The following is a 12941-nucleotide window of genomic DNA, read 5'->3' as shown; positions in this document are numbered from 1 at the left end:
GGTGGCTCACGCCTGTAATCCTAGCACTCTGGGAGGTCGAGGCGGGTGGATCACCTGAGGTCAGGAGTTCGAGATCAGCCTGGCCAACATGGTGAGTCCCCGTCTCTACTAAACAGGCAAAAATTAGCAGGGCCTGGTAGAGGGCGCCTGTAATCCCAGCTACTTGGGAGGCTGAGGGAGGAGAATCGCTTGAACCTGGGAGGTGGATGTTGCAGTGAGCTGAGATCGCACCATTGCACTCCAGCGTGGGCAACAAGAGCAAGACTCCGTCTCAAAAACAAGCAAACAAAAAAACATGTTAATAGTTTTTGTAACGATCTGCTGGTGACAAATTTCCTAAGATTTTTTTTTTTTTTTGGTCTGAATAGGTCATTATTTTGCCTCTATTTTGGAGGACTTGTTTTGTTTTGTTTTTGGTGGTTATAGAATTCTAGATTGACAGCCTTTTTTTTTTCAGCGCTGTACAGATGCATAGTTCTGGATTCAGCACAGGTTTGCACAATCTATAAACCACATTTTAAAGAAAAACGGAAAAAGTGGAATATGATATATGAAGATTTACTGAAATGGAAAGGTGGAAGTCATTGAAAAAAGCAGGTTAAGAATGGTATATACAGTGTGACTTTATGTTAATAAAAAAGTATTACATATACGTTTGTGTAATATATATGTATGATCCGTAAAGATATATACAATAGGGTGTTAATAGTGGTCAGTGGTAATCTCTGGGGCGGAGTGGGGGTGGTATTGGAGTGAGTTTTATTTTCTCACTTTAGCCTCCACTGGAGCCTATGTTAATCACCCCAGTGTTAACCGCCGCTCCCACCCTTGGCCCACTCTGCATCAGTGAGAACTTGGCCGATGCGCGGTGCTGGGTCAACCCCGGTAACCGTCACACTGCTCGTGTTACAAGAAAACCAGCCAGGGTTCTGCTTTTCTGCCCCGCCGCAGCCTTTAGCACCTGCCAGGGTTCTGTCTGAGTATACGGGTTTCGTAGTCCTCTCCAAGGGGTTGACTGAGCACAGCGCACTGGCCGCCGCCACATCCCACTCTGGCGCGGGGTCTGCGGAGCCACAAATCCAGCCAGGAACCGAGCGCCGCCCAATCCGAGCATCCGTCGCATTTTGTCCTGGGGTTCCCGGGTCTCAAGGCCCACTTTCTGGGGCAGGCAGTGGGGAGAGAAGCCCAGTTGGGGTATGGGCAATTCCAGTGCGGTGGAAGGGGAAAGCTCGGGCGAGAGCTTGGCTGGACCCTCAGAGGAGGGGTCCGGGGAAGGCGGGACCGCAGGCTCCGGGAAAGGAGAGAGAGATAGGGACGGAGGGGGGCGGGGGGCAGTAAGAAAGAACTAAGAACCACCCGAAAGCAATCAGAAAACTTGGCGCTTCCAGACAATTTTTTTTTGGGGGGGGGGGGGGAACAGGCTTTTACTCTGTCGCCCAAGCTGGAGCGCAGTGGTGCGATCTCGACTCACTTTACCCTCGACTTCCTCGGGCTCAAGTGATCCTCCCGCCTCAGCCTCCCGGGCATCTGAGACTACATTTGAGTCTACAGGCGCGCGCCACTAAGCCCGAGTAATTGTTGTTGTTGTTGTTGTTGTAGAGACGGGGGTCCCACTATGCTGCCCAGGCTGGTCTCGAACTTCTTGGCTCAAGCGATGAACCCGCTTAGGCCTCCCAAAGTGCTAGGATTTCATAGGCGCGAGCCACCCGCCAGGCCTTCCAGACAGCGTGGCAAAGTGTTCCCGGGCTTTGTAGACACTCCCATTGGCGCGTCCATGCCCTGCCTGGGACTCATTGGTTCTTTCATCCCCTGCGTGGGACCAGCCCACGTAGGCGCCAACCATTGGTTATAAGAACCTGACCTTGGCGCCTCCAGGGAAACGCGGAGTGGCCTTCTGACGCGCTGGAGCTTGAGAGGTGAGAGAGGGTCCCTGCTCCTACGGGGACTGTGGAGCTCCCGTTTGTACCCACGCCCTAGGGTCTAGTCCGGCACGACCCTGGACTGGCGTTGACTCGGATGGGGAGCAAACTAGGAGAGCCACCCCCGCCCCCCAGCTCCAGCCAGCGGGTGGAGTGGGGGCATTTGTGTGCTTCTCCCCTGCCTTTGGGGTCCAGCTAGTTTGCCGAGCAAATTCCCTAAAAGGCTGACTATGAGGACTTGATCGCGGCGCGGGTGGAGGCGGGGCGGTGGGGAGGGACGGTGCGGGGAGCTAAAGGGGTTGGCGGCTTGGCGGGCCTCAGCTGTGTTCCTGTTTCGGCTGCAAAACAGAAAGCCCCTGCCCAGGAGCAGCGGTTTCCGCGGGGGCGGAACAAACAGGCAGAGCCAAGTGCGTCCTGGAGGCTTCCCCCGTCGCGAAGGTTGGGCCCCTTGATTCAGGGTTCTTGGCATTGACTCACTAACCACTGTAAATTATTGTTCTTAATCTAAGAGTTAAAAAGCAGAATTAGGCTGGGTGCGGTGGCTCATGCCTGTAGTCTTAGCACTTTGAAAGACCAAGTGGGAGGATTACTTGAGCCCAGGATTTCGAGACCAGCCTGGCAGTGTAGGGAGACCCTGTCGCTATGAATAATTAATAATAATAATAATAATAAATTAACCGGGCCTGGTGGCGCGCACCTGTATGGTTCTAGCTTCCCCAGAGGCTGAGGCAAAAATCGCCTGAGCCTGTGATCGCGCCACTGCACTCCAGCCTGGACAACACAGGAAGACATTATATCAAAACTAAAACAAAACAGAATTAGAATTGCCATTACCCTGTACCATTGGCAATTAGAATGGCCAATACACAGTATCCTGCTTACCCTGTAATCTAGAAAGGGGAGAAATGAGAAAAATGTCTCCCTCCCAACAACGTCTGTAAAATACAGAGATGCTATCTGAGAAGGACAAAGAGCTCTGTGTTTTAGTTTCCCAAGAGGGAGCTTCTGTCGCAGCTGTTTCCTTCTGTCTCTGCCTGAGACTAGCCAGTCCCCACCAGTTTTCCTCAGTGGGGTGGGGGGCTTGGGAGCGCATGGGAGGATGTGTGTTGTTCTGATTTTACCTACAGTATACCTGTGTAGGAAGCGAAACTGTTTCCGTCAATTTCCACAGAGAAGCAAGGCCAAGAATTATCTCTAATTATTCCCATGCTTGTGTGCAGGCTGCTTCCCAACAGCCATCCATTGTCCCCAGGGGCTTCTCACAGGCCCCTCTCCACCTCCACCTTCCCCCCACCTCCTGTTTCCTGGATTCTAGGGTAGTATTTCTACGTTTAACTAACAAACTCTAGTACTGTACGTTTACTTTGTGTCGTGTAGCATTTTAAATGCTGTACATATATTACCTCATTTACTTCTCACCACAACTCTGTGAGGCAGCTTTTATGGCTATCACTGTTTTGCTTAGGTACAGAGAGGTCAAGTAAATAGCCCCAAACCACACAGCTAATAAATGGCAGAGCTGGGATTTGAACTGGGCTGGGGGAAGAGGGGTTCAAAGAAGTCTGCATCTTGACCCCTGAACTCTGCTGCCTCTCTCTACATGTTTCCGCATACAGGTCCTTCAGGACTGATTTTGGTAGAAGAAGACAGCAGGCGGTGGGCATTCACTGTGCTGGTGGGAAGTCTGGTTACATTAAGAGAGGGATTATAGCAAAGTTATTCTGTAAACACAACAGAATCAGTTGCTTTTGTTAAATATATTGGTAAGCTTCCTGATTTTTTTCCCCTGAATTCTCAATTTGTTATTGAATAGTTCAGTTTTACTTAGGGTTTAAATTTTATTTAGGAAACAATATCTCTACCTTACAAAGAATCTGCAAGTGGCACTGATTATAATACCTTTATACCCAAAGGAAGAGCTGGGATAGAGCTCCCTAAGACTTTTCTGCCTGCAAAAGATATGGGTGGGGTTGCCATTTGAATACAGTTACCAACAAAAAACTATCAGCATATCTAGGCTTTAACAATAAAGTTCATGGGGGTAGAGAGAAAAGATTTAACTTTGAAGTCCCCATGTATCAGAAAGAATATTTTACAAGTAACTTGACAAAGATGTTTCAGTGGTCTCGGAATGCAAGACAGAATGCTGACAGTAGAAATTTCTAGGCAAGGGTCTAAATTAGGCAAAGTGGTAAGATTGTGAATGTCCCAGCCTTTATTTCTGAATCTTGACCTCTGAGCTCTGCTGCCTCTCTCTACACATGTTTCTGCATACAGGTACTTCAGGACTGATTTTGGTGTAAGAAGACAGCAGGTGTACACTTGATGATGCTATTTCCTTACCTCTCATTCATTCCTCAACCCATTGTAAAATAATGTCAATTAATATAGGTTCCTTTACTGAACACCTGTGAACCAAAGCATAGTTTTAAATGCTTGTTGTAAATTATCTGAGTTAATCTTCGTAGTAACAGTCACAGGTGGCTGCACCATGTTTTATAGTAAGAATATAGAGTAAGAAAGAGTAAATATGTAGACTAATATAACAGTACTAAATGACAGAACTGGAATTCAAGCCATCTTCATTGACTCTATTCTCCAAGACCTTAGCCCCTGGTTTATTGCCTCCTGATGCCCATTTCCCAGGTGTCTGAACAGCATTTTTCAAAGCCACAGTTAACCTTAATTTTACTAAACCTAATAACACTTTCTAGTCATTACCTAGCTGTATCTGTCAGCAGTATTAGACGTCTTAAAACCTCGGCAGGTGACCTTGTTCCGGGCTTTGTTAATACCAAATGCCCTTGATTTTTCTCTTACTTCTTTGATTTCTCATACTCAGACCTTTCTACAGTCTCCTTTTCAATGTGGTCTTCTTTTACTTATCTTCTAAAGTTGATGATCATGGAGAATCTGTTCCAAACCTAGATGTTCTCATGCCATGGTACACATGCCCCTCAGCTGATCCACTACCTCTATGTTTCAATGCTAATGACTTCACCTGGCCAGTTCTAGTGCATCCTTTAAATCTTGGCTTAAATGGAACCTACTCCTGGAAGTCTTATTGAACCATGGTCTCCAGATTAGTTCAGATACCCCATTCAATGTGTTTTCTCTCTTAGAGCTCATATCACACATGACGGTAAAGGCTAATTTCATTAATTCCTTTCCCTGCCAGCCAGTCAGCTCCTAAAGAGACTATACCTGTCTTTCTTGCTATTGTCTTATCCCAGCACATATTAGACACATTTTAAATATTTTCTAATAGAAGAATTGCAGGCTTGTAACAATTTTTAAATCAAAAATGAAACAAATGTTCTAATACTTTAAGGTGCAAGTTCAACATGGAGGCAAATCACTGCTCCCTGAGTGTGGATCCATCTTACCCAGACCTGGTCATCGATGTCGGAGAAGTGACTCTTGGAGAAGAAAACAGAAAAAAGCTGCAGAAAACTCAGAGAGAGCAACAGAAGGAGAGAGTTATACAGGCTGCGTGTGCTTTATTAAACTCAGGAGGAGGAGTGATTCGGATGGAAATGGCCAACAAGGATGGGCGTTCCACAGAGATGGGATTGGATTTAGAAGAATCCTTGAGACAGCTTATTCAGTATGCATATTTTCAGGATTTCTTTGAGACTAAGCAACAAGGAGGGTGTTTTTACATTTTTGTTAAATCTTGGAGCGGTGACGCTTTCCGTAAAGATGGTTCTTTCAATTCCCGCATTTGCAGCATTAGGTCTTCATTACACTATAGATCTGGCACCTCTACGCTTCCCTTGGATTCAAGGCAGATATTCGATTTCCTGAAGACCAAGGAAAGAAAGTCCAAATGTAATCTGATTAATGAAGGGTCTCCACCTAGTAAAATTATGAAAGCTATATGCCAGAACATATCTGAGTCAAATCCTGCATGTGAAGTTTTCCAAACTGACACTATTGCATATGGTGAAATCCTATCTTTTCCTGAGTCTCAATCCATAGAGTTTAAACAGTTCTCTACAAAACACATCCAACAGTATGTAGAAAATACAATTCCAAAGTACATCTCTGCATTTGCAAACACTGACGGAGGCTACCTTTTTATTGGAGTGGATGGTGAGAGTAGGAAAGTCCTGGGATGTGCCAAAGAAAATGTTGACCCTGACTCTTTGAAAAATGTAATTGCAAGAGCAATTTCCAAGTTGTCCATTGTCCATTTTTGCTCTTCCAAACCTCGGGTAGAGTGCAGCACCAAAATCATAGAAGTGTTTCGTGGGAAAGAGTTGTATGGTTATCTCTGTGTGATTAAAGTGAAGGCATCCTGTTGTGTGGTGTTCTCGGAAGCTCCCGAGTCATGGGTGGTGAGGGAGAAGAACATCTGCCCCCTGACAGCTGAGGAATGGGTAGAGAAAGTGATGGACTCAGATCCAGGTAAGAGGGAACCAGATTCTCCCTTCCTGACCTTTCTACCTCTTCCCCAGTACCACTTCCTTCTTTATTCTCTAAGCTTGACCTTCTCACACCCACTGAAATTTACTTTCTCTAAATCTCCATACTTTTCGTAGATAGGAAGTTTTATTGGGTGAGAAAAAGCCAAAATGAGATATTTTGTGAATGGTGATTTCCCACAAAAGAAGAAGCAAAGGAAAACCTTGGAAATTGGTTCCTTTAATAAACCATTAAATTGGAATCTGTGGGAGCCTCATAATAATGATTAGCTTGTACCTCAGTTTAGCATAAAATCAACTCTGGGAGACAAGAGCTAGTGTTGGTTGAGGTTTGTTTAAGTTGAGGTTAGTGGAGGTGCGTGCACAGGGATATGAAAACCTGATGATTATAACTTAAAGAGAGTTTTTTTCACTGCAATTCAAGCAAAGAACTATTCAAACATGGAGGAGGGGGCATTATGTTGCATGGGGAAACACCATTCAAGGATCAGAAAAAGGGCTTTTAATGATGAGTCTTTGGGAACCTGGACATAGAGTCAAGAAAGGGTAAAGCATCTGACTTTGTGGCCTGCCTTGTACCATGTTAGATGAAATTTAGACACAGCCTTGTACAGCCTATTCCAGTAGTGAGACATGAAATCATACAGTGTAAATTAAAATGTTCTTTCTTTCAGAGTTTCCTCCAGACTTTGCCGAGGCCTTTGAGTCTCAGTTGAGTCTATCTGACAGTCCTTCACTTTGCAGACCAGTGTATTCTAAGAAAGGCCTGGAACACAAAGCAGATCTACAACAACATTTATTTCCAGGTACTAACTGCCAGTTTTTACATCAGGAGAGTGGGAAGTCATTTAATACATTTCATGGAAAACAAATCCATGAAAGATTGTGTCCTGCAGATCCAGGTATATACAGTGACAATGCCATAAGCTTCTTGGGGATGAGTTTCAGGTACCTTTAGAAATCATCTGGCCCATTGGTTGCCACGTCTGGCTGATCATTAGAAATGCCATAGGAAGTAGTTAAACATGCAGATCTCCAGGCCCACGCCAAGAACTTATGAACGCTTAATTTCCAGGGGAAAAACCTAGCCATGTGCATTTGGGCAAGCTTCCCAAATTATTCTGATGCCCTGCTGGGTTTGGAAACAAGTGATCTAGTACAACTACAAGGGGCACGATGGAATAATTAGCCACTTCTGGTCTACTTTTCAAGGATGGAGGAATTATGTCTGTAAAAGGAATAAAAACGTTCACCTGGTAGAATATAAGAATACAGAAAAACCACAAATAATTTCTCTTTGGAAGAGGCTAGAGGGAACGACTCACTAATGCTTCAGAGGTGGCACCAAATAATAATTCAAGCCCATAGACAATGTTAGGTAACCCCTCTCCCTAATGCCCAAACATTTTTTAGCAAGGTTTTTTTCTCAGAGTTCCTACTTACAAAATGAAACCTAGATTTCTCAAGGAGGGAAATGGCTTAACTTCACACATTGAACATATTAAGTATGAGATTTGACAAAAGAATATAATGCACAAATATCCTACATATGTCCAAACATTTATCAAGGGCAAGGTAATTCATATATTAGGCCTGCCTTAGGTCTGTTTACCACCAAATAGTTTGTTTACTTACCTGAGATCTTTATGTCATTAGCTTATCAGAAAGGTTTTTAGACATTCCACATTAAGAATCCAAGATGCAAGAGTAATTGAATACATGGCTTTCACTTTCTCAGGCTCAGTAAATTACATTTCAGTTGACATGCTCCACTGTCCATGAGATACATAGAAGGGTGACATCATTCATTTAACCAGATTTGTAGGTTGTAGGTTAAAGAGAGATGCACCAGGCCAGGCGTGGTGGCTCATGCCTGTAATCCCAGCACTTTGGGAGGCCGAAGCAGGCAGATCATGAGGTCAGGAGATCGAGACCATCCTGGCCAACATGGGGAAACCCCGTCTCTACTAAAAATACAAAAATATAGCCGGGAGTGGTGCCGGGAGCCTGTAGTCCCAGCTATTCGGGAGGCTGAGGCAGGAGAATGGCGTGAACCTGGGAGGCGGAGCCGAGATTGCGCCACTGCACTCCAGCCTGGGCAACAGAGCGAGACTCCGTCTCAAAAAAAAAAAAAAAAAAAGAGAGAGAGATGCACCAGAAGGAATTTCTGTTAAATTGTACAGTTCTTTGGGGGGCTTTCCTCTCTCTCTTAAACGTAACATGCGATTCATACAAAATCACACAAACACAGTGAAAACATCTTTCTATTTTCTTCCTGTCTAGTCTCACCAGGACATTTGCGATGTACTCCAGAGTCCCTCTGGAAGGAGCTGTCTTTACAACATGAAGGACTAGAGGAGTTAATACACAAGCAAATGCAACCTTTCTCCCAGGGAATTGTGATCCTCTCTAGAAGCTGGGCTGTGGACCTGAACTTGCAGGAGAAGCCAGGAGTCATCTGTGATGCTCTGCTGATAGCACAGAACAGCACCCCCATTCTCTACACCGTTCTCAGGGAGCAGGATGCAGAGGGCCAGGACTACTGCACTCACACCGCCTTAACTTTGAAGCAGAAGCTGGTGAATGTGGGGGGCTACACCGGGAAGGTGTGTGTTAGGGCCAAGGTCCTCTGCCTGAGTCCTGAGGGCAGCGCAGAGGCCTTGGAGGCTGCAGTGTCTCCGATGGATTACCCTGCGTCCTATAGTCTTGCAGGCACCCAGCACATGGAAGCCCTGCTGCAGTCCCTCGTGATTGTCCTACTCGGCTTCAGGTCTCTCTTGAGTGACCAGCTCGGCTGTGAGGTTTTAAATCTGCTCACAGCCCAGCAGTATGAGATATTCTCCAGAAGCCTCCGCAAGAACAGAGAATTGTTTGTCCACGGCTTACCTGGCTCAGGGAAGACCATCATGGCCATGAAGATCATGGAGAAGATCAGGAATGTGTTTCACTGTGAGGCACACAGAATTCTCTATGTTTGTGAAAACCAGCCTCTGAGGAACTTTATCAGGTAAGCAGTTGGATCTTACATCTTTAAGTATTATTTAATCTGGGTTTAATTTTTTCTGCTAAGTCACCTTCTTCCTTGAGAATTGTGTGGTAAAATGATCCGTGATAATGTACTGTGCTCAGAGGGACATGATACAATCATTTTCTCCCCTTGTTTTTTTAGAGAAAACCTGAGTGTGTTCTTTTAATTTTTACAGTGATAGAAATATCTGCCGAGCAGGGACCCGGAAAACTTTCATGAGGAAAGACTTTGATGACATTCAACACATCATCATGGATGAAGCTCAGAATTTCTGCACTGAAGATGGGGACTGGTATAGGAAGGCAAAAACCATCACTCAGAGAGAAAAGGATTGTCCAGGAGTTCTCTGGATCTTTCTGGACTACTTTCAGACCAGCCACTTGGGTCGCAGTGGCCTTCCCCCTCTCTCAGCACAGTATCCAAGAGAAGAGCTCACCAGAGTAGTTCGCAATGCAGATGAAATAGCCGAGTACATACAACAAGAAATACAACTAATTATAGAAAATCCTGCAATTAATATCCCCCATGGGTATCTGGCAATTCTCAGTGAAGCTAAATGGGTTCCAGGTGTTTCAGGCAACAAAAAGATTATTAAAAACTTTAGTTTGGAGCAAATAGTGACCTATGTGGCAGACACATGTGGGCTCTTCTTTGAAAGGGGCTATTCTCCAAAGGATGTTGCTGTGCTTGTCAGCACCGCGACAGACGTGGAGCAGTATCAGTCTAAGCTCTTGAAAGCAATGAGGAAGAAAAGGGTTGTGCAGCTCAGTGATGCATGTGATATGCTGGGTGATCACATTGTGTTGGACAGTGTCCGGCGATTCTCAGGCCTGGAAAGGAGCATAGTGTTTGGGATCCATCCAAGGACAGCTGACCCAGCTATCTTACCCAATATTCTGATCTGTCTGGCTTCCAGGGCAAAACAACAGCTATATATTTTTCTGTGAAGTGACTATTAGGAAGAACTCCAAACCAGAATACTGTGTAAATATCTATGGGTGACAGTCTGCTGATGGTAGAAACCTTTCTTTTTAGTTCACAAGTCAGTTAGAGATTTGGACAGAGCTGACACAGGGTTTGGAGTTCCCCCATTTCTGGCTCTCCTTTCAGGGGTTCCTCCCCCAACTCTTTTCAGCAGCAGTGGCTGCCCCCCATTCTGACCCCTGACTCTTCCAGCCAGAAAGATGGTGGTTTTCTTAAGGAACTTTAGCTGTCCTGCACAATGCAGATCTGTGTCTTGCTCTCTGGGTAAAAGCCATAAAAATAAGAAACTCAGCCTGTAGTCTTTCTTCCAAGGCTGGAGTTCTCTTTTATGTGACTTCATGTAGTTTGTTGCTTTAAAAAATTTGTCCAGAATCGTTTTCTGCAGAAGCATGATCTGTTAGGAGCTTAGAGGCCATAGTAGAAGCAATTGTTTCCTTAATTTATCTTTGCTGTATTCATTTAGGGCTTGGGAGAGTCCCAAGATAATTCAGTCACTGTCAGATTAATCATTTTGGCAGAACAAACAATATTGTTATGATTATTTAATCCTTAAAATTGTGATCTCCAGAGCTTGTTCTCAGAATAGCCCAGACCAAGGCTTAACTGTAATAGTGAACATTAGTGATACCTTTACGGAGAAATTATAGGCCAAGAGGAAATGCCGACTTTCAGTAGAAGTTAATATTAGAGACCCAAATCTGGTTCTGAAGGTGTGTATCAGACGTAAGGTGAACAAACTTGGGAAAGATGTCTTTAAAAATGAATGAGTGTTGGCCAGGCATGGTGGCTCACACCTGTAATTCCAGCTCTTTGGGAGGCTGAGGCAGGTGGATCACCTGAGGTCAGGAGTTCAAGACCAGCCTGGCCAACATGGAGAAACCCTGTCTCTACTAAAAATACAAAAATTAGCAGGGCATGGTGGTGCATGCCTGTATCCCAGCTACTTGGGAGGCTGAAGCATGAGAATCACTTGAATCCTGGAGGCAGAGGTTGCAGTGAGCTGAGATCATGCCACTGTACTCCAGCCTGGGCAACAGTGTGAGACTGTCTCAAAAAGAAGAAGAAGAAGAAGAAAAATGCAGTGAGTTTATGTTGTTACATTGTAACATCTCAGTGTAGCTGTATGCATTACTCTATAGCATACCTACTTAAGTTTTATGTCATTCTTGAACTGTGATTTTTTTTTTTCTATTTGCTTTCACAGTTTGGTGGGCCATTGTTATGGACTGAATGTTTGTGTCCCACCCTCACCCCTAAATCCCCATATTGAAGCCCCAACCTTCACTGTGGAGCTGGGGCTGCTAAGGTAGTAATTAAGGTTACACGAAGTCACAGTGGAGAATCTGATCTGCTAAGAGTGGTGTCCTTATAGGGAGAGACCCCACAGAGCTCATTCCCTTCCTCCCTGTGCACACAAATGAGGGCATGGGAGCACACAGGCAGATGGCAGCCACCTACAAGCCAAGAGGAGAAGCCTCACAGTGAACCCCCCACCCCGCTGGCACCTATGCCTTCGACTTCCAGCCCCCAGACTGTGAGAAATAAATTTCTGTTGGTTCAGCCATCCAGTCTCTAGTGTTTTGTTATTGCAGCCTGAGAACACAGCTGTATGATCATTCATCAAACTAAAAACACTGACACTTAACAATGCTAATGCAATTACTTATTTGCTTTTCGGTCTCTACAAAACATTCTAAAACACTAATCTAAACACTAACAATAAAATATTTGCATAACTAATGAAAATTAAGAAACTACATGCCCAATATTCCATTTATAAGTAATCCTATTTGGCTGATTTCCCTCCATATTGTAAGTTTTGAACTTTTCTGCCAGTTTTTCTCCTATTTGTGTTAACTAATGGAATTCCAGTTGTCTAGCCTTGAAACTGTAGGCTCTTCTAACTTGAGCAAAATCTGACAATCAGCAAAATAAGGAGAAAAATATTTCTTCTTTCTTTCTGGCTGCATTAAATGAGATACAGCTCAGCACCAAAAAGCTATCTTCGTAAATGTAGTAAACTCACTGGTCTTTGGAGTTATTTCAGCCTTTGAGAGCAATTCTTTAAAAGTCTAATTCTGACTGGTTGAATCTCTCTATATGATTTATTGCCCTAGTAATATTTGAAACAGTATCATATTTTAAAATGTATAAATATTTATGAATTTTTGTTTATAACAGAGGATTACTGATGCTTTCTTCTTTTTCCATATTAATGAGGAAATGTTTAGCTTATATGTTTATTGCATTTGTGTTTTAAATAAAAAATTGGGAGTTTGTGTCTCATTAAACTGAAAAAAAAAAAGGTTCTGTAAAATAAATGATTAAATGGAGGAAAAGGAGAAGACTGAGGCCAGTAACTCCATGATACAGCCAAAAATGAGCCAGTAAAAGCTTAAGCAAGATTAACTTTAATTTTTTTTTTTTTTTTTAAAGAGGAAAAGTCTCACTATGTTGCCCAGGCTGGAGGGTACTGGTGTGATCATAGTTCACTATAGCCCCGAACTCCTGGGCTCAAGTGATCCTGTTGCCTCAGCCTCCCATTGCTGGGATTATAGGCATGAGCCACTGTGTCAGGCTTAA

General features: G+C 44.2%; 1 protein-coding gene across 5 annotated transcripts in view; it reads left to right on the top strand.

Moving 5' to 3' along the window:
* Nucleotides 1-11922, top strand: part of SLFN13 (schlafen family member 13) — a 64755-nt gene extending 52833 nt beyond the window's left edge. Inside the window, exons 1-6 of one of the 5 annotated variants that reach the window (XM_063628567.1) lie at nucleotides 1047-1194; nucleotides 1600-1916; nucleotides 5251-6329; nucleotides 7021-7152; nucleotides 8630-9353; nucleotides 9550-11922. In XM_063628567.1, the coding sequence (XP_063484637.1) occupies nucleotides 5264-6329; nucleotides 7021-7152; nucleotides 8630-9353; nucleotides 9550-10321 (2694 nt within the window). In that variant the 5' untranslated portion in view covers nucleotides 1047-1194; nucleotides 1600-1916; nucleotides 5251-5263 and the 3' untranslated portion in view covers nucleotides 10322-11922. Of the gene's footprint in view, nucleotides 1-1046; nucleotides 1195-1388; nucleotides 1917-3535; nucleotides 3683-5250; nucleotides 6330-7020; nucleotides 7153-8629; nucleotides 9354-9549 lie in introns of those variants that run through there. The other 4 variants (XM_063628568.1, XM_055255839.2, XM_055255838.2 and 1 more) reach the window with 4 other exon arrangements.
* The last annotated feature ends 1019 nt before the right edge of the window (nucleotides 11923-12941 follow it).

This window comes from Symphalangus syndactylus, chromosome 20, assembly GCF_028878055.3.
Source record: "Symphalangus syndactylus isolate Jambi chromosome 20, NHGRI_mSymSyn1-v2.1_pri, whole genome shotgun sequence".
Lineage (NCBI taxonomy): Eukaryota > Metazoa > Chordata > Mammalia > Primates > Hylobatidae > Symphalangus > Symphalangus syndactylus.
The sequence above is the reverse complement of the archived record's forward strand: the minus strand, read 5'-3'. Positions and strand labels throughout refer to the sequence as shown.